This window comes from Phoenix dactylifera, chromosome 1 (assembly GCF_051530095.1).
Source record: "Phoenix dactylifera cultivar Ajwa chromosome 1, Ajwa_hap1_PhDact_Kaust_v1.1, whole genome shotgun sequence".
In the NCBI taxonomy this organism is placed as follows: Eukaryota; Viridiplantae; Streptophyta; class Magnoliopsida; order Arecales; family Arecaceae; genus Phoenix; species Phoenix dactylifera.
Genome location: NC_143190.1, coordinates 38,134,487 through 38,153,841, shown reverse-complemented (window position 1 = coordinate 38,153,841; position 19,355 = coordinate 38,134,487). Strand labels below are relative to the sequence as shown.

General features: G+C 51.7%; 2 protein-coding genes and 1 pseudogene across 3 annotated transcripts; all 3 read right to left on the bottom strand.

Annotated features, from left to right (window-relative positions):
• Positions 1-2,732: 2,732 nt before the first annotated feature.
• Positions 2,733-3,517, bottom strand: LOC149768622 (cysteine-rich receptor-like protein kinase 6). Its single transcript, XM_089930869.1, has 2 exons — positions 3,362-3,517; positions 2,733-3,255 (listed from the first exon to the last, which is right to left on the bottom strand). Exons 1-2 carry the CDS (start codon positions 3,500-3,502, stop codon positions 2,911-2,913), a joined length of 486 nt encoding a protein of 161 aa, XP_089786995.1. The 5' UTR covers positions 3,503-3,517; the 3' UTR covers positions 2,733-2,910.
• Positions 3,518-3,593: 76 nt separating this feature from the next.
• Positions 3,594-5,490, bottom strand: LOC148715232 (cysteine-rich receptor-like protein kinase 6; annotated as a pseudogene). Its single transcript, XR_016413308.1, has 4 exons — positions 4,929-5,490; positions 4,463-4,587; positions 4,090-4,300; positions 3,594-3,831 (listed from the first exon to the last, which is right to left on the bottom strand). The product of XR_016413308.1 is annotated as a cysteine-rich receptor-like protein kinase 6 (transcript).
• An 8,545-nt stretch (positions 5,491-14,035) lies between these two features.
• On the bottom strand, positions 14,036-19,003 carry LOC149768621 (uncharacterized). The gene is made up of 2 exons (XM_089923554.1): positions 17,879-19,003; positions 14,036-14,796 (listed from the first exon to the last, which is right to left on the bottom strand). Exons 1-2 carry the CDS (start codon positions 18,981-18,983, stop codon positions 14,036-14,038), a joined length of 1,866 nt encoding a protein of 621 aa, XP_089779680.1. The 5' UTR covers positions 18,984-19,003.
• Between the last annotated feature and the right edge of the window lie 352 nt (positions 19,004-19,355).

Below are 19,355 nucleotides of genomic sequence, written 5' to 3'. Positions count from 1 at the left end.
GGGCTGCACTGGATAGATTTTGGGTAGTTATATAAGGTCAAGAAACTTAAATAACATCTCTCAGGTAGCTTTTTTGGATAAAATTCTAGATTATTACAAAATGAAAACATATTTTTTTTTTCAAAAAAATTTTAAGTTGTATTCTTACGAAGAAACAGACCCTTATTATTGTTTACATTTCTTTACTAGGGTAAACATTAGGCAAAAGCTCAACAGAGCTTAGGAAAGTACTTGGTAAGATAATTCCTCACTTCTATATTGGAGCTTCTCCCAATTTTACATGATTGTTATGGATTATTTTACATGATTGCTGATAAATTGGCTGGACTAAACCATTGTGCCTCTCCCAATTTAAGTCATAGATGGTATATATTTGTGGTATGGCTCGTAAGATTTGCTTAGCCATCAGAAACCATTGCAAGAAGCTCATCCTTGGGAACCATGTCAATCCGATAGCAATCATGTGTCAGAATGCACAATGGTTTAGTCCTACCAATTTTTTATTCCGGCTGATAGCAGACGATCCAAATGATCTTTCAACATACCCAATATGTGCCGCAGTGTCATTCAGATATCAAACAAAGTTAACCTTCAGCACATAGAGTAACATCAATACCACCCATAGTAAAGGGATATCTAGGGCCAAGGTTACTCCAGTGCCTTGATTGTGTGTCAAAGCTTCTGCAGGCAAAAGAGAAGAAGCAAAAGAGAAAGCCCTTGATCAGAGAAAGAAGGCTTTTTTAAAATTAACCACCTGGGAATGAAGGTAGGGCAGAGGCATTCAAAGAAGTTGTTTTTTCAGACGCAGAAAACAGAAGATAGCACCGGAGAATAGGCAACCCTAGTGTAGGGAGTTTTTGATACTAATTTCATTACTGGTCTTAAAACTTCTAAGGCATGTGTGAGAAAAAAATAGTAAAAACAAGTTGATATGAACCCCATTTTTTGTATTTTATCTGGTTCATCATATATCTTATCCGGTTCAAATGAATAATTGTAAATCAATGTAATGTAGCGATTGGGGGGAAATTGTCTGTATTAGAGGTGGGCATTGGGCTGGGCCGCTCATGGCCCGGCACGGCCCGCTTGCTACAGTAACGGGCCGTGCTAGGCACGGCTCATAAAAGGGGGCCGGGCTGCATTAAGGATTTCTGGCCTGCGGGCCGAGCCCGGCACGGTCCATAAGGGCCTGGGCTGGCACGATTCGTGGGCCAAGCACGAATTTATAGGACTCCAATTTTTTTCCCAAAATACTCCTCAAATTAGCCGTTTTATGGCTGCTAGGAGGGGCAAAATGGGTAAAAAGCTACAAATAGCCGTTATGGGCCAAAAAAATAGCCGTTATGGGTGGCCCATAACGGCTATTTTTTTTTGGACAGACTAGCATGGCCCGTCTCGTGCCGGGCACGGCCCGTGCCGGGCCCGGCACCCCACGGGCCTAGGACCGTGCCGGGCTTAGCCTTTAGGTTAAGCAGGCCGTGCCAGGCACGGCCCGTTTGGTCTGTGGCCCGGTGGGTCCCGTCCCGGCCCGATGCCCGTCTCTAGTCTATATAGCCAAAGACTAACATGGGTGGTTCCTATATCCGAGCATTCTTTAGTGCGGGTTGAGGGCAGTGGTTATATATATATATATATATATATATATATATATATATATATATATATATATATATATATATATATATATATATATATATTGTGTTGCTAGTTGCTACATCACCAGGAGAAGAGACTTCCCTTTGAAACCGCCTCTCAATACTTGCTTTCCAAATGAGCTATCCAACATTAACAATCATGGACTTTGTTTCTTTCTTTACCTGGGGCTGAGATAGAAGATTAAACAAGACCAACGAAGGAGGCGGCAAAAAACTAGAGCACGATATATTTTCTAACCTTTCTAACATTGCCTGGCAAAACTACAAAGTACCCAAAACATGGTTACAGTCGGACTCGCAGTCCGCACATAGGTCATATGATTGCATACCGGCTTTCAGAATCCCTCTTCTGCTAAGAATAGATTTACAAGGAATTCTAAACCATGCCAATTTCCACCAATTTTTTTTTTTACCCTCGCTGTTGTATGTAGCTTCCATTTTGCAGGCAAAGGCAACAGTAGCTTATCTATCTCCTCTACAAGAGCTTTAGCATGCCTGTTCTTCCCCCAATACAGCTGACCAGACCAAACAGCTTTTGATGAAGGAATCTTACATATATTGTCCATCATTTCAGCAGGAAAGATAGAAGATAATTTGAATTTGTTCCAAGATATTTCAGCAGTGATAAGATTAGCCACTTTCGGTTTTCTATATCCACTTCCATATTGATGAAGGTAGCTAAGCATTTAAATTTGAAATCCAAGGGTCATGACTTACATTTACCCACGTATCGGAGGAGCCTGCCATCCAATTAAATTGATGTTGAATAGAAGCAAAATTCGAGCAGATCTTTCTCCATATAAGCACTCCGAGATCCAGAAAAGTGGTACTTGGCACATACCGTCTAAACCCATAAAGAGTTAGGCTGAAGTACTAGAGGTCGGACATACTTTTAGCTGCTCTAACCTAGGCAGAGTGAGAAGCCTTTATCATTTGTGCATCAGCTCCATTGGTTGATTATTTACTCCTCTACCTGTTTTGAAGATGTTGCTACAGGGTAGGTTTATACGCCCTCCTTTTCTGTATAATTGCCTTGAAGTATAAGGTTCCGAATAAATTAGTAGACATTATCTCAAAGGAAGTATGATATTAGGTTATCTTATTAGAAAATGGAAAGACATAAGACATGTTGATGCGCTAATGTTTCAAAGGACCCGAGGGATACTACATGTATTACATCCACAATATTCAGACTTCAGGGAGTTGACTTCAGGTTGTTCAAAATACTTATCCACAACCTTCTTCTTACCTATATCTATCTTGGTTCAAGCTCTGTTATTGATACCTCATTTGGCGACATCAGTGTCGATCTGTTTGCAAAAAGGTCATGTGTATCTCCATGAAAATCAATTGAATAAACATCTGAGTTCGTGCCACTCTTTCCAATGTAAAATGCAGGTTGGGAGGGATCTTGAAGAGACATAGAGTCGCTGCTGAGCATCGTAACGACTGTAGACATGGTAGGCCTGTCAGATGGATCTTCCTGAACACACAATAGTCTAATCTGAATGCATCTCAACACCTCGTTTCTTGGGCAATGGTTATCCAGAGATGGGTCCAAGATCTCCAAAATTACTCCTTTTGTCCACTGCTCCCATGTCTGCATAAGGCGAACTTACTTAAATAAATAATTTATTATAGAGATACGGTGTGTGTGTAGGGGTGGGTTGATGCTGTTGCAGGTGTTGGTGTAGTTTGAAACTCACATAGTTCAGAAGGCTTTTGGAAGATTCAGAATCAGAGGAACCGATGTTCTTCCTGCCTGTCACGATCTCTAAAACTAGGATCTCTAAAACTAGAACTCCAAAGCTGTATACGTCTGACTTGATTGAAATTTGTCCACGCATGGCATATTCTGGTGCCATATATCCACTGCAACAAATTGGATAGCCTATTGTGATCTACCATAACAATGGGTAAATCTATCGAGATTTCCACTTACAATGTTCCAATTCGGTTTGTGATGCCTTGACTTTGGTCTCCACCAAAAAGTCTAGCCATGCCAAAATATGAAATCTTTGGGTTCATGTCTCGATCTAATAAAATGTTGCTGGCTTTTAAATCCTGATGTATAATTTTTAGCGAGACTCTTCATGTAGGTATAGCAAGCCTCGAGCAATTCCACTAATGATCTTGTGCCTGTTTGCCCAGTTCAGCTGTTCTCTTTTTACAGGATCTATTCCAAACAAAAATAGTTAATTAAGGTAACACATATTAGAATAAGTTGAGAGGGTTGAATATAGAGATGACTAGGCCTTTTTTTCCCCTGTGCTAACAAAAAGGATGAAGTTAGAAATGAAAGTTCTAGATTCAATAGAATATAAGGAGCTGCAAACCTAAACAAATACAAAAGGTCCAGAAGAGATAATAATAGGCCGCATAAACTATGATAACACAAATTCTAAAAGGGTGAGATTTTTGTGGAAGGCAGTACCAAAAAGAATGGTGTCCAGGCTTCTGTTAGGCACATATTCATAGACAAGCAACTTCTCTTCTTCCTCCAAGCAAATGCCCAGAAGCCTTACAAGATTCCTGTGCTGGAGCCTGGCAACTAAAACTAACTCATTTTTCAGCTCTCCTAGTCCTTGTGTTGAACTTGTTGATAACTTCTTGACTGCTATTTCTCGTCCATCGGGTAATAATCCCTATACAGAATTATAAGGCTTGAAGTATAGAACCAAAAGACTACAAACATATTTATACAGAACCGATTAAAATGAAGAAAAATAAGAGATGATAAATCTTTATTTTGATGTATGACTGTTATTTTCAGGTGAAAAAATGCACGATCGTTGCAATCATGTTACCTTGTAAACTGCACCGAAGCCACCTTCTCCAAGTTTATTCTCTTCAGAAAAGTTTGCTGTTGCAACTCTTAGCTTGGATATATCAAGTAAAACACTTTTGATCTCTTCTGCGTTACTCCCATCTACTGAAAGAGAACATTTTGAAAAACTGTTATCAGAAATTTTTATAAATATATAAGGATAAATTTCACTCAATCTGGCAATTGCAAGAAACATGCCAATTACTGACACATCATGAAATCTAGATTGACAGGTAATAACGCCCGGTGAAATTAATAATAAAGAAGTGCATATTTTATTCCTTTAAAGTAAATTTATGATCATATTTTAAGGGTCACATTCTCCATCTTACTGCTTTTTTATCCCCCTAATCATAGGCCCTGCTAAAGCTCTCTAACAGAAACTCAAGAAGGCAGCTGCATTTTTGTGAAAGCAACAGCAAGCATTTGATTTATGGATTACTTACAGGGTAATTTTATTGCTGACTTCCTCCTCCAGAACCAAATGCATATAATGGAGATTAGCACCAGAGCACTCACTACAGGTATGGCAATTGCAAGAACCATACCTGTCACGTTCTTCTTGTTTCCTGCATGGATAAATGAGTCACATTACATCAGGGAATTTATATTGTGAGTAGTGGATCTTTATGTCATAATATGAAAACTGAGAGAGGTGGGATAACATGTGGAAATTGAGAGAAACGGAATAACTTTTTTCAATGTTCACTGTAAACCACATCTTTGTTATTTAAATTGGGCAGGAATCGAAGTGTTTTGAGCGAATATATTGGGTTTGAGACAGGGCCATGAATTCTTGAAAGATTGTCATATAAGAAGAATCTGCAATTATTTTATGCTCTGATCCCTGCTGTCAGAACATGTTCTATGGAAGTTTGCTAATGTGAGGCAACTACGATTGTTGGTGAGCATTGTGAACTATCTTTGATCTGATAAACTGGCGGAAGTTTCTCTCAGAAAAGAGATTTGTAGAAAATTGACAGAATAAACTGGTGGGAGTTGGCCTAAATTTTAATAATGGTTCTGTTGGGGGAATAAGGTTTTTTCCCCCAGTGATTTTCCCCCAGTGACACAAGTACCCCTAAGAAGTCGCACAACCGTCGACCTTGGACAGCCGAAGTCGGCGTCCGACCTCAAGGCGTCCGACTTCAAGACATCCGACCCCAGAACCTCCGACCCGGAAAATTCCTGACACCCGAGGTCTATTCTTGTCAACCACCTACTACGGCCGTACCCCTCCGAGGTCCGACCGAGAGCCATACCCTGCCACTGCCCCGGCATTTATTGCGCATGACCCCTGCAAACCCCCAGTTTACTCCACAATTAATGCGGATCTCCGGCTTACTCCACCATTAATGCGGATCTCCGGCTTACTCCACAATTAATGCGGATCTCCGGCTTACTCCACCATTAATGCGCGTGGCTCCTATTATCTACGAACCCGCAACTCTCCACGGCAAGACAGCCCAGCAGAGTCCAATCAACGATGATAAGTCTCTGATCTCGGCCATACCTCCGATATCAATGCGATGATTCGCCCGACCGCGTGCTACCTCGGGTCGTACGACGACCTCGCCTCCGACATCAATGCAATGATTCACCTGGTCGTGCGCCGATCTGAGCAACATGCCGAGCCGTACAATGGCCTCGCCCCATCACATCACAGGTAAACCGACCCTCCTATAAAAGGGGGCCTTTGCTCCTCAGAGGGGGGTTGGGGGATTCCGCACTCAAAAAACACTGTTCTCCTTCTTATACATTTCGCCCCCCTTTTGACTTGAGCGTCGGAGGGCCGGCGCCGGAAAAGCCGGCCACCGGTTTGTCTGCAGGCACCCAGACGGAGGACGCCGCCCGCCGACGGATCGCCGCTCCCCTGTGAGGACCTGCTGCTCCCTCTCTTCGACCGAAGATCGCCCCCGGGTCCAATTTCCAGCAACAGTTGGCGCTAGAGGAAGGGCCCGAGTAGCGATCATGAAGTTGAGAAGCAAGGGAGCCTCCAACATCTCCCGGCGTCCCCCACAGAGCCCTGGACATTCCGTCCAGAGTTCGCCTACTCCAGCTGACCCAATTTCTCAGGTCCAGCCGGAACAGTTTAATGCCCTGGTACAGCAAGTCCAGGCCCTGGCCGCCGCCGTTCAGGGCCTGCGACGCGAGGAGGCTTTACCAACGCTTCCCCCGCAGGCCCAGGTCCCGCCGGAATGTCCTCCCAACGGCCCGGTTTTTCCAGGCCAGAATTTGCATGGCTCCTCCAGAGCCAACAATGAAGGGCGGACTTCTCCCCAAAGAGAGTTACTGGGGGAAGATTTCAACAGAAGACCCCAACCTTCTGAGGCTGAGTCAGCCCCAGACCACCGTGAGCCGGCGCAGACCACGGCGACAATCCCATGGGTGGGGGAGCTCGACAGGAAAGTCGAGCATTTGGAGCGCCAAATTGCAGCGCTCCACAGTAAGAAGGCGAGGCAGGAGGGAGACTTCGAGTTTACTACCAAGTCCCCCTTTTCCTGCCAGATCGAGGATGAGCCGGTCCCCGCGAGGTTCAAAATGCCTCAAGTAGAGCCCTACAGCGGAATGACCGACCCCCTCGACCATTTGGAGAGCTACCGAGCCCTTATGACTCTACAAGGGTCCTCGGAGGCCGTACTCTGCAAGGCCTTCCCAGCGACTCTTCGAGGGACTGCTCGGCTTTGGTTTTCTGGACTAAAGCCGAACACGGTATCCTCCTTTGAGCAACTCGGCAGGCAGTTCGCCACCAATTTCGCTGCCAGCTGGCGCCAGCGACAGACGTCAGACTCCCTCTTGGACATCAAACAGAAGGAGGGAGAATCCCTCAAGGAGTACCTGGACCGCTTTACTGCCGCCACGTGGGAAGTTCGCGAGCTAGACCAGTCAATAGCCATGTCGGCTCTGAAGACTGGGGTTCGCTCCTACCAATTCCTCTTCTCCATCGAGAAGAGCTTCCCAGCCGACTTCACCGAAATGCTGGCCCGAGCCCGGAAGTATGCCAAGGCCGAGGAGGCGGTCGCCTCCAGGCGGGGAGCAATTGAGCCCGCCTCAAAGAAGCAGAAGAAACGCCGCGAGGAACGCGGCCGACAAAGGAGCCGATCCCCCCGTCAAGAGAAGAATCTCCCCCGACTGAGGAGCCCGCCCCGGCAGCAGGGACGACCTCAGCGGAGGACCCCTCCTCGACCAAGGTCTCCACCACGGCCTCGGACGTACCCAGGGAGGTACGAGAACTACACACCTGTCAATGCTCCCCGGGCCGAGATCCTGATGGAAATCGAGGGTCGGGACTTCTTCCGACCCCCGCCTCCTATGCGAGACACGGGGGTTCCCCGTAATCCCAGGAAGTACTGTCGCTTCCATCGAGACCGTGGGCACGACACGGAGGATTGCTTCCAGCTCCGAGACGAGATAGAAGCGCTCATCCGTCGGGGAGTACTCAACCGGTTCGTGAGGAACCGACGTGAGGAAAGGAGGCCGACGGATAACGCCGTACCGCCCGAAAACCCGGACGACAACAGGCCTATCGCCGGCACCATCAATATGATTGGAAGGGCCTCGGCAGGAGCAGCCGCCCAGGGAGCACCTCCAAAGCGCCCGCGTACTGATGAAGTCATCTCGTTCTCGGACGAGGACTTGGAAGGGGTCGAGACCCCTCACAATGACGCTGTGGTCATCTCTATGATTGTAAATAGGTTTGATGTAAAACGTGTCCTAGTTGACAATGGAAGTTCAGCCAACGTTTTGTATTATCATGCCTACCAAAAAATGGGGTTGCCAGAAGGACATCTCCGGAAAATTAATGCCCCACTGGTCGGGTTCACCGGAGACTCGGTCCCAGTCGAAGGTGAGGCCAGCTTCCTTGTCACAGTTGGCCTCGCTCCCCGGGAAAGCACTGTGAGGACGGACTTCCTTGTGGTCCGTCTGCCCTCGGTCTACAACGCCATCCTTGGGCAGCCAGGGCTAAACGCCCTTCGAGCCGTGGTTTCAACCCGCCATTTGCTCATGCGGTTCCCCACCGGCCAAGGAGTAGGCGAGGTCCGCGGAGACCAGCTGGTTGCCAAACAATGCTACATGGCGGCCCACAGAGTAAGGCAACCAACCGAGGCTCCGATTCAGCCAACAGGCCCCTCATTACCCATAGAAACCCTGGATGCAAGGGACATCCTTTGGAAGAAGCAAGTAGAGCCTGGTGAGCTTCTTGTTCAAGTTCCACTACGAGAAAATTTTTCTGAGCTGACTGTGCAGGTCGGCTCCGGCCTTGGCGCCCACGAAAGGAATCACCTCATCAGCTTCCTGCGGGACAATGCCGATATCTTCGCCTGGTCGCCCGCGGACGTACCGGGAATCGACCCCGAGGTCATGGTCCATCGACTTCAGGTGAAGCCGACCAGCAGACCAGTAAAGCAGAAGAAAAGAGGCTCTGCCCCGGAACGGCAACGAGCTGCGGCCGAGGAGGTGGACAAGCTCCCTGAAGCCGGCTTCATCCGGGAGGTCTCCTACCCGGACTGGCTCGCCAACGTAGTCCTCGTAAAGAAGGCCAACGGAAAATGGCGTATGTGCGTGGACTACACCGACCTGAACAAGGCCTGCCCAAAAGACAGCTTCCCCCTCCCAAGCATCGACCAACTCGTCGATTCCACCTCAGGACACCAACTGCTGACTTTTATGGATGCCTTTTCAGGGTACAATCAAATCCGAATGGCGCCAGAAGATGAGGAGAAGACGGCCTTCATCACCGACAAGGGTACCTACTGCTACAAGGTGATGCCCTTCGGCCTGAAGAACGCTGGAGCCACCTATCAGAGACTGGTCAGCCAAATTTTTAAAGACCAAATCGGCCGAAACATGGAAGTTTACGTGGACGACACGCTGGGTTGAGGTCAGCTATGTGGTGTTCTCAGCTAAGTGCGCGTTCGGAGTCACCTCGGGCAAGTTCCTGGGTTTCATAGTAACCCAGCGTGGAATTGAAGCCAACCCTGAGAAAATCCGAGCACTGCAAGAGATGGCGCCTCCGAAGACAGTCAAGGAGGTGCAGCGGCTCACAGGGCGGGTTGCCACCTTGGGGAGGTTCGTCTCCCGATCGGCTGAGCGCTGCCTCCCATTCTTCAAGATCCTCAAACGGCCAAAGGACTTCCGGTGGTCAGAAGAATGCCAGCGGGCCTTTGAAGAGCTCAGGAGCCTTCTGGCCTCTCCCCCGCTACTCACCAAGCCTCAGAGAGGCGAGGTCCTTTATTTATACCTGGCCGTCTCCCCAGTTGCAGTGAGCTCAGTCCTCGTCCGGGAAGAGGACAAGCTCCAAAAGCCGGTCTACTACATCAGCCGGGTCCTCATGGATGCTGAGACCCGATACTCCAAGCTCGAGAAGACCATCTTCGCTCTTATCATTTCGGCTCGGAGACTCAGGCCTTACTTCCAAGCCCACACAATAGCTATACTGACCGACCAGCCTATGAAGCAAATATTGCAAAGGTCGGATCGCGTGGGGAGGATCGCCAAATGGGTGGTCGAGCTCGGAGAATTTGACCTCGAATATCGGCCCAGGCCGGCTATCAAAGCTCAAATACTCGCTGATTTCATCATAGAGTGTACCCTGCCAGACGACCCCGAGCTGCCATCCGTATCCATGGAGGAAGCCCCAAGGCCACCATGGGTCTTACACTCGGACGGGTCTTCAACTTCGGGGGGTAGCGGGGCCGGACTCATCCTCACCAGTCCAGACGGGGTGGTGGCCGAGCAAGCCTTGCGCCTCGAGTTCCCGACCTTGAACAATGAGGCTGAGTATGAGGCTCTCATCGTCGGGCTCAAGCTGGCGAAAGAACTGAAAGTGGAAGACCTGAGAGCCTTCAGCGATTCCCAGCTGGTGGTAAGCCAGATCCAGGGAGACTTTGAAGCAAAAGAGCCGTCTATGCAGAAATACCTCCAAAAGGTGCGGAAATTTACGTCTGCTCTGAACTCTTTTGATATTCAGCACATTCCCAGAGCGGAGAATCTCAGGGCAGACCAGTTGTCCAAGCTGGCAACCTCCCGCATGAGCGAGCTTCCCAAGGGGACAACGCTCGAGTACCTACAGGCTCCCAGCACGGAGGAACCGGAACCTACCATGTGTATCGACTTTGAGCCGAGCTGGATCGACGGGTTCGCCTGCTACCTTCAGGACGGAACCCTACCCCATGACGAGACAGAAGCTCGTCGAATCAAGCGCCAAGCTCCCCGGTATGTCTTGTACGAAAACAGACTTTATCGTCGATCATTTACTTCTCCTCTTCTCAGATGCCTCCGCCCCTCTGAGGCGGACTACGCCCTCCAAGAGGTCCATGAAGGAATCTGCGGAAATCACTTGGGGGGTCGGGCATTAGCCCATAAGATCCTGCGGCAAGGATATTACTGGCCCACGCTCCAGAAAGATGCGATGGATTTCGTCCGGAAGTGCGACCGGTGTCAACGGAACGCTAATATCCAGCGCCGACCTTCAGCCCTGCTGACTTCCATCATCGCTCCCTGGCCGTTTGCCCAATGGGGGATCGACATTCTGGGGCCCTTTTTCCTGGCCACCGGACAAAGAAAGTTCCTGGTCGTCTCCATCGATTACTTCACCAAATGGGTCGAAGCCGAACCTGTAGCCCGGATCACCGAGCAAAAGATGCGGGACTTCGTGTGGAAGTCCATAATTTGCAGATTCGGACTACCCCGTATCCTTATATCCGACAATGGTCGGTAGTTCGACAATGTCCACTTCAGGGAATTTTGCTCTGAGCTCGGCATTGACCACCGCTTCACCTCGGTTGCCCATCCCCAGACAAACAGGAAAACTGAGGTAACTAACCGTACTATTTTGCAGGGGCTCAAGGCTAGGCTTGATCGGTCCAAAGGACAGTGGGTCGAGGACTTGTACAACGTCCTCTGGGCGTACCGGACTACGTTCCGACTGCCCACGGGAGAGACCCCCTTCAACCTAGCGTACGGCACTGAGGCTGTCATCCCGCTGGAGATTGGCCTCCCTTCTTCAAGGGTGGAGCATTACGACCCCGACACCAATTCTTCCTGGCTCAGGAGCAACTTGGACCTTGTTGAGGAGACCCGAGAGGTCGCTAGGGTCCGTATGGCGAGGTATCAACAGAGGACGGCCCAATACTACAACTCCAAAGTCAAGCCCAAGCTCTTCAAAGTAGGGGACCTCGTCCTCAGGAGAGCCGAGGCTTCTCAACCGACCGAGCAAGGAAAGCTCGCCCCAAATTGGAAAGGGCCGTATCAAATCGCCCGAGTACAACGACCCGGAGCATACAAATTGAAGTCCCTAGAGGGGACTCCAATTCCGCGAAGCTGGAACTCCGAGAATCTACGAATGTACTACCAATGAAACCCCTAGGGGTTCAAGACAATCAGGACTATGGACTCAAGTCTCTTTTCTGCAAGTGATTCGCCTATTTCAATGATTATAATTTTCTTCTAATGTTGGGTCGTCTGTGATCCTCAGATTCCTCGACTAAAATCGGGATGCCTCGAGGCTCGACCGTAGAGTCTCAAACTCCCTCGACCTCGGAAAGTATCGCAGGACGATGAAACATCGACTTGACGCAAGATTCCTCGACTAAGGTCGGGATGCCCCGAGGGTCGACCGTAGAGTCCCAAACTCCCTCGACCTCGGGAAGCGTCGCAGGTCGATAGAGCGTGCCCAGACCGATCGACCTGACGAACGATTCCTCGACTAAGGTCTGGATGCCCCGAGGGTCGACCGTAGAGTCCCAAACTCCCTCGACCTCGGAAAGCGTCGCAGGTCGATAGAGCGTGCCCAGACCCATCGACCTGACGAACGATTCCTCGACTAAGGTCGGGATGCCCCGAGGGTCGACCGTAGAGTCCCAAACTTCCTCGACCTCGGGAAGCGTCGCAGGTCGATAGAGCGTGCCCAGACCCATCGACCTGACAAATGATTCCTCGACTAAGGTCGGGATGCCCCGAGGGTCGACCGTAGAGTCCCAAACTTCCTCGACCTCGGAAAGCGTCGCAGGTCGATAGAGCGTGCCCAGACCCATCGACCTGACGAACGATTCATCGACTAAGGTCGGGATGCCCCGAGGGTCGACCGTAGAGTCCCAAACTCCCTCGACCTCGGAAAGCGTCGCAGGTCGATAGAGCGTGCCCAGACCCATCGACCTGACGAACGATTCCTCGACTAAGGTCGGGATGCCCCGAGGGTCGACCGTAGAGTCCCAAACTCCCTCGACCTCGGGAAGCGTCGCAGGTCGATAGAGCGTGCCCAGACCCATCGACCTGACGAACGATTCCTCGACTAAGGTCGGGATGCCCCGAGGGTCGACCGTAGAGTCCCAAACTCCCTCGACCTCGGGATGTACCGCAGGTCAGCACAGTGTCCTCAGACCCGCCGACCTGACGCAAGACCCCTCGACCAAGGTTGGGATGCCCCGAGGCCCGGCCGTAGAGTCTCAAACTCCCTTGACCTCGGGAAGAGTTACGGATCAACAAAGCCTTCCCAGATCCTCTCAACTTCGGCGGGCGTCACCGGGTCCGTAAGAGGCTCGAGCCCCCCTAACAAGTCAAAGTGACTCCGAAAGTCGACGAGGAAAGGGAACAACCCGCTCCGCCATGTGGAACACAACTCTGGGAATGCAAAAGGTACATCTTACTCGACACTTGCCTCGTCATATTTTACGCACTGTTAGCAAAATCTCGGCCAAGGTCGAGACTTTCTTCTGGCCAAAAATGGATTACTCCTACGAGTCGGTCTAAGACCAACTCCCCACCATACTCCGCCTGTTGAACCTCCATAACGACTTATGTAAGTCTTTGCAAACTAGGGCCCAACTCGGCCCCCATACGTAGTCTCCAATGTCAAGCTACGAAGACAACCTCGACCACGGACATGCCAATTGGGTCCGGAAGGGCCGAGGTATCTTTTAAGGGTACCGACCCCGCTCACCGAGACCTCGGCAAAGTCCGAGGATGAAAATTATGGGAACCTGGCGACAGCTCAATTATTAGCTCACGCTCCCCCTAAAGGGATGGCACCGACCCTCCCTATGATCCTACGATCCGGGAGTCAAGTCCGGAAGCCCGACTAGACCTCTCGGATAGCGGCGTATACAAATCTCGCACGACCCTACGCGAAAGACTAAGGCCCGGCCTCGATGCCTTAAGAGCCTAAAAGCCAAACATGGCAACTTCTGCGATTCTAGGACCCGAGCTGTAGGACTTAGAGAAATCTTCTAAAAACCTAAGCTCGGAGCTCCCACTGGTTGGTATGACCAGAACTTGAGAAAGCTAAGGTATAGCCAAGGAAAAAGTGCAACTCTATTAAATAGCTTGAGAGCCGAGATATAAAGTTAAAAGTCGGTGAAGCGATTAAATTAAGACTCCGGCCTCATTTACGACAAGAGAAGGAAAGATAAACACAGTGACAAAAGGGATTTTTCATTAGTAAAAGGCCAAAAGGCTAGGTACAAAATTGGAGGTCGGCCCTCCAAAAGTTGGGAAGTGCCGTCCTCGATTACAATGAAAAAGAAAAAGAAAAAAAATATATATACAACAAGTCCTAAGGGGCGGCGGCAGCGTCCGCGTCACCCTCGGGGTCATCCACGGTGATGACCTGGGGGCCTTCGGCAGGCGCGGGCTCGGGGTCTGTAGCGGGGGCCTCGGCAGGTGCTTCCAATTCGGCCTCCGCCGTTGCAGGCTCGGCGGCGTCCGACTCATACAACCCCGCCTCGGATGTCAGGATGGCGGGGATGTCGTCCGTATCAGACCCGTAGCCTAGGTTCATCCTCGGACGAATCGTGGAAAGATCGAACTGGGGGCAGATCTGAGCCATCTGCTTCCGGAAGTTATCGAAACCCCGGAGAAACCCGTCCACAGTCTCCTCCTCCAACATGTCGCGGAACTCCTCCGACCCCTTGAAGAGATCCACGGCATTCTCGGCCCGCTCGAATGCCTTCTTCTCCCGAGCCTCAAGCTGCTCAATCTTGAGGCGGAAGACCCCGCACTCGTACTTGAGGCCCGAGATCTCAGATTGGGCCTCCCCCAACCGCGCCTCCGAGGCGCGCAGAGCCGACTTGGCCAGCGAGTGGGCGGCTCTCTCCTCCTCGAGCACTTCGACCATCGCGAGGCGCTCGGCCTCAGTGGCCTCCCTCCGAGCCTCGGCCTCGGCCAGCGCTGCCCCCAACTCGGCGATTTCCTTTTTAGCCAGCTCCAGTTGCTGGCTGACTCGTCGGGTCTCTTCCTGGCACCCCTGGGCAATGAACACTAGGGTGTCGACTTCGTGGATATGCTGCAAGAAGGGAAAGGTAAAGCAATTACGAGCTGAAAAACATAGCAAACTTACCAGTAGTCTAGGGAATGTCAGAAAGGAAGCTTACCCGAGCGGTATTGCGATAAGTACCGTCGACAATTTTTTCCAGCGGCAGGTTCGGAACTCGGCCCGATCCGCTGGAAGCATTGCGCGCCGAAATACGGCGCGTGCTACTTCTGCGTCATGGATAGCGGAGCTCCCCTCAAGGATTGGGGAGTCCAACTCAGCCGACTCCTCTCGGAAGTACCTTGAAGAGCTCGGCTCATCCGACCTCGGGATCTCGGGGCCGCTTACTTCGGGGCCCCTGGTCGGCTCAGGCCCCGGGCGCTGTGAGAGACCCGAAGCTGGGCCCTCCCGCGGGGCAATAGGGGCAGGATAAGGCGGGGCCGCCGAGCCCGCATCACCGACGGCCGACATCCGCCCCTGGTCGGCAGCAGAGGCCCCCACCTCTGGGCCTCTCGCCCCGGCCGATGAAGAAGCACCGGCCGATCTCGACTTCTTCCGAGGCTGGGGAATAGCCCCCCCGGCCTCGGCCTCTCGCCTCTTTGTTCGCGAGAAAAGGGACGTGTTGCTAGTCGGCATGTGGGGAATATCTGAAATCAAAAAATTCGCCTAAGTGTCAGACCAATGTTAGTAAAAAGAAAGAACAAACAAGAAAAGAAGATAATGCAACTATTCTTACCCTCAGGGCGCGCCGAGCTCAGACCCATGCTCGCCAGGGCGTCCTCCCGTAGGAGCTCGGTCAGGTCATACCCCTTTCCGAGGGCCCGTAAAGAGTCCAGGACCCTCAGCTCCCTCCCCGAGGGCTCGGAGAGCTTGTTGAGGGTCTTCAACCGAGGGTGCCCCCACCTCGGGTTGAACCCCCATGGCGCCTCGGACACAAGGAAGAAAAACTTCCCCTTCCATTCATGAATAGAGGAAGGGGCACCCTGGAAGAGTGACATACCGCCCCGAAAGGCGAAGTATAGCCACCCCGCGTCCGCCGGATTTTTCTTTAATAGAAAACACCGGCGGAAGACGCTCACGGAGGTCGGGATCCCATGCCCAAGACACAGGGACAGGAACCCGATAATGGTCCTCCACGAGTTCGGAGCCAACTGTGCCGGGACGAGCTGGTACTCGACTAGCAAGTTGTTCACGAACTCGTGAACAGGGAACCGTAGGCCGGCCCAGAGCGTCTCGCGGTGAACCGCGATCCGACCTGGGGGCGGCCGTGTCGCCCTGTCTTCCGGCCCCGCAGTTTCAAGACGAAACCCGGGCTGGAAGAAGAACCGGGAGCGGATTAACTCCAACTCCTCCCCCGATAGACTCGACCCTACTTCCTCAGGACCGAGACCCATTTTTACAGAAAAATGAAATGAAACTAAAGGTAGAGGAGGAAGGAGGGGAGGAAGCCCTAGCTAAAACAGGGTGGGAACCTATGGGGGGTTGCCGGAAATCGCTCCGGGCACCGTCGGCAAGGTTCGGTTGAGAAGTGGAGCGAAGAAGAAGACGACAAAAGTGAAATGCAGCCAAATAGAACTCTTAGGGCAGACTCATGGGGTTTATATAGACCCCCCTGACGGCCCAGATCGACAGGATCGGTTCCCATCCCCCGACTGGATCGCGCCACGTGTCGACCTCGGAATCCGAGGCACCACATTCACTCCGGATCAATAAATCGGGTACGAAATCGAAACGCTGTCCCATCGGATCTCGGGGCCTCATCATGGATCCGCAGGATCAAATCACCTTGAAGAACGAGCGGACGTCACCCCCGCTCCCCTCATTTAATAAGGCTCTGGGACACGTGGAGCACCGATGTAGCCTCCACCTCCCCAGATCAATGATCCGCTAATACAAGATCGGAAACGTCCGACCTCAGATCATGCCGCGTGTCCGTTTTGAAGCACGAAACGGCATACTCATTGATGAGCGGGGAGCCTTGACCACGAGATCGAGGCGCCGCCTCGCCGGGCCCGGGGACCCTCATCATGGGTTCGCCGCACGGAGCGACCTCAGAAACCCAAGGGGCGCCACTCCCGCTACAGCTGCTCCGAAAAACGTAAGGATACCAGCCCCATCATAAGTTCGCTGAATAAAGCGACCTCGAAGCGCCAAAGGGCGCAGGTTCCGTCATAAAGGCTCCGAGAAGCGTAAGGGTGCGGACGATATTCCCTCCAACTTTAATGATAGTCTCTACTTCCCACGTCCGAGCCTGCAAGCCGCTCGAACTCGGAAGTCGGGGGGTAGTGTTAGGGGAATAAGGTTTTTTCCCCCAGTGATTTTCCCCCAGTGACACAAGTACCCCTAAGAAGTCGCACAACCGCCGACCTTGGACAGCCGAAGTCGGCGTCCGACCTTAAGGCGTCCGACTTCAAGACATCCGACCTCAGAACCTCCGACCCGGAAAATTCCTGACACCCGAGGTCTATTCTTGTCAACCACCTACTACGGCCGTACCCCTCCGAGGTCCGACCGAGAGCCATACTCTGCCACTGCCCCGGCATTTATTGCGCATGACCCCTGCAAACCCCCAGTTTACTCCACAATTAATGCGGATCTCCGGCTTACTCCACCATTAATGCGGATCTCCGGCTTACTCCACAATTAATGCGGATCTCCGGCTTACTCCACCATTAATGCGCGTGGCTCCTGTTATCTACGGACCCGCAACTCTCCACGCAAGACAGCCCAGCAGAGTCCAATCAACGATGATAAGTCTCTGATCTCGGCCATACCTCCGACATCAATGCGATGATTCGCCCGACCGCGTGCTACCTCGGGTCGTACGACGACCTCGCCTCCGACATCAATGCAATGATTCACCTGGTCGTGCGCCGATCTGAGCAACATGCCGAGCCGTACAATGGCCTCGCCCCATCACATCACAGGTAAACTGACCCTCCTATAAAAGGGGGCCTTTGCTCCTCAGAGGGGGGTTGGGGGATTCCGCACTCAAAAAACACTGTTCTCCTTCTTCTTATACATTTCGCCCCCCTTTTGACTTGAGCGTCGGAGGGCCGGCGCCGGAAAACCCGGCCACCGGTTTGTCTGCAGGCACCCGGACGGAGGACGCCGCCCGCCGACGGATCGCCGCTCCCCTGTGAGGACCTGCTGCTCCCTCTCTTCGACCGAAGATCGCCCCCGGGTTCAATTTCCAGCAACAGGTTATTTTGTGGAGAATGGCACTTGCGTATTTCTCAGCCCTTAGTATTAATCCCCAGCTGCACAGACTAATAAAAAATGGTATTCTTTGTTGTGTTCTGGGACATCCGACATTGTATATATTTATTTCAGAACGCCTATGAACTAATAATATCACAATTGATATGCTAATGCTAGCCGTAACAATATTACCTCCCTTACCTCCTCCACTAGCTTCTCTGGCTGGCGGAACAAGTGGAGACACGAAAGAAGCCGGCGCCGGCGCGTTCTCCGGCGGCGAAGCAAGCCTTACCGTTGGGGCTCCGTTATAGAAGGGGTAGACCTCATAATCGAAGGTGCATCTGGGTCCGAGCACCCGACCCCCTTGCTTCCCAGCGAACCGCTTGGGTATGTCGTCGATGAGGCCCTGCAGGCATCGCCGGCACTGGCTGCCCGGCATGTCCGGCGTGCACTGCGCTAGCCCGTATATCGTCGGAAAAGGTTTCGTGAAGTTCACCTCGCCGGTGGCGAACCGCCTTGTCGAGTTGTACGCAGCATAATCGGCTACGGCATCGATCAGCTCGATCACCAACTCGTCGAACTTGTCGCGGTCCGTCACGTTCTGGGTGTTCCACATGAAGACCTGCCCGGAGTTGTTGTAGGACGAGAGGAAATCCTGGTCGGAGTAGCGGAGCATGCAGGGGTCGTACCAGACAATTGCGCTTTTGTTGTAGGGGCAGAGCTGGTGGACGTCTTTGGAGGCGGTGTTGAGGCATGACTGGCACTCGGAGGTCTTGACGTCGCCACGGCAGAGGGCGAGGCCATAGATTTGGTTGGGCGTCACGCCGATGGTGGCAGTGGCGAAGCCGTCGGAAGAGGAGGCGTTGGAGGTGAGATTGGGGAAGAGGAGGTTGAGGTTGGATGCATAAGCGCTCTCGGCAGTGTAGTTGCCGGTGCCACCACAGAATTGGTATGGAGGGTCAGCAGCGGTGGGAGCACAACGGAGGAGGAGGAAGACAAGGGATCCGAGGAAAACTGAAGAGGGGGAGGGGGAGGGGAGAGAACGAAACATGGTGATATGATATTACTGGTTGTGCGAATTTGGAGGCTCCAGAAGATAGGAACCAAAAGAGGAAGACGAGGGTGAGGAGGACGAACTTGGCAGCGATGTCCCGGCAGAGGGAGGGGAAGCAGAGAGCTAGGTAGTGGCGGCCAATATATGCAGACCCTTCCTTAGGTCGGCTTGCTTTGGGCTCCGCCGACGCTAATTAGTCGCATCGGCTCAAGCTAGAGCTTTTGCCCAGCCGTGCCGTGCCAATTTCCTTATCGCCGATGCTTTAAAGCGTTGGCTAAACCATGCCAGGTTGCTTACTGCCGGCACTTAAAGCATCGACAATAGTGATTATTTTCTAAAAAAAAATTTATAAAAGCAATTTTTAAATCT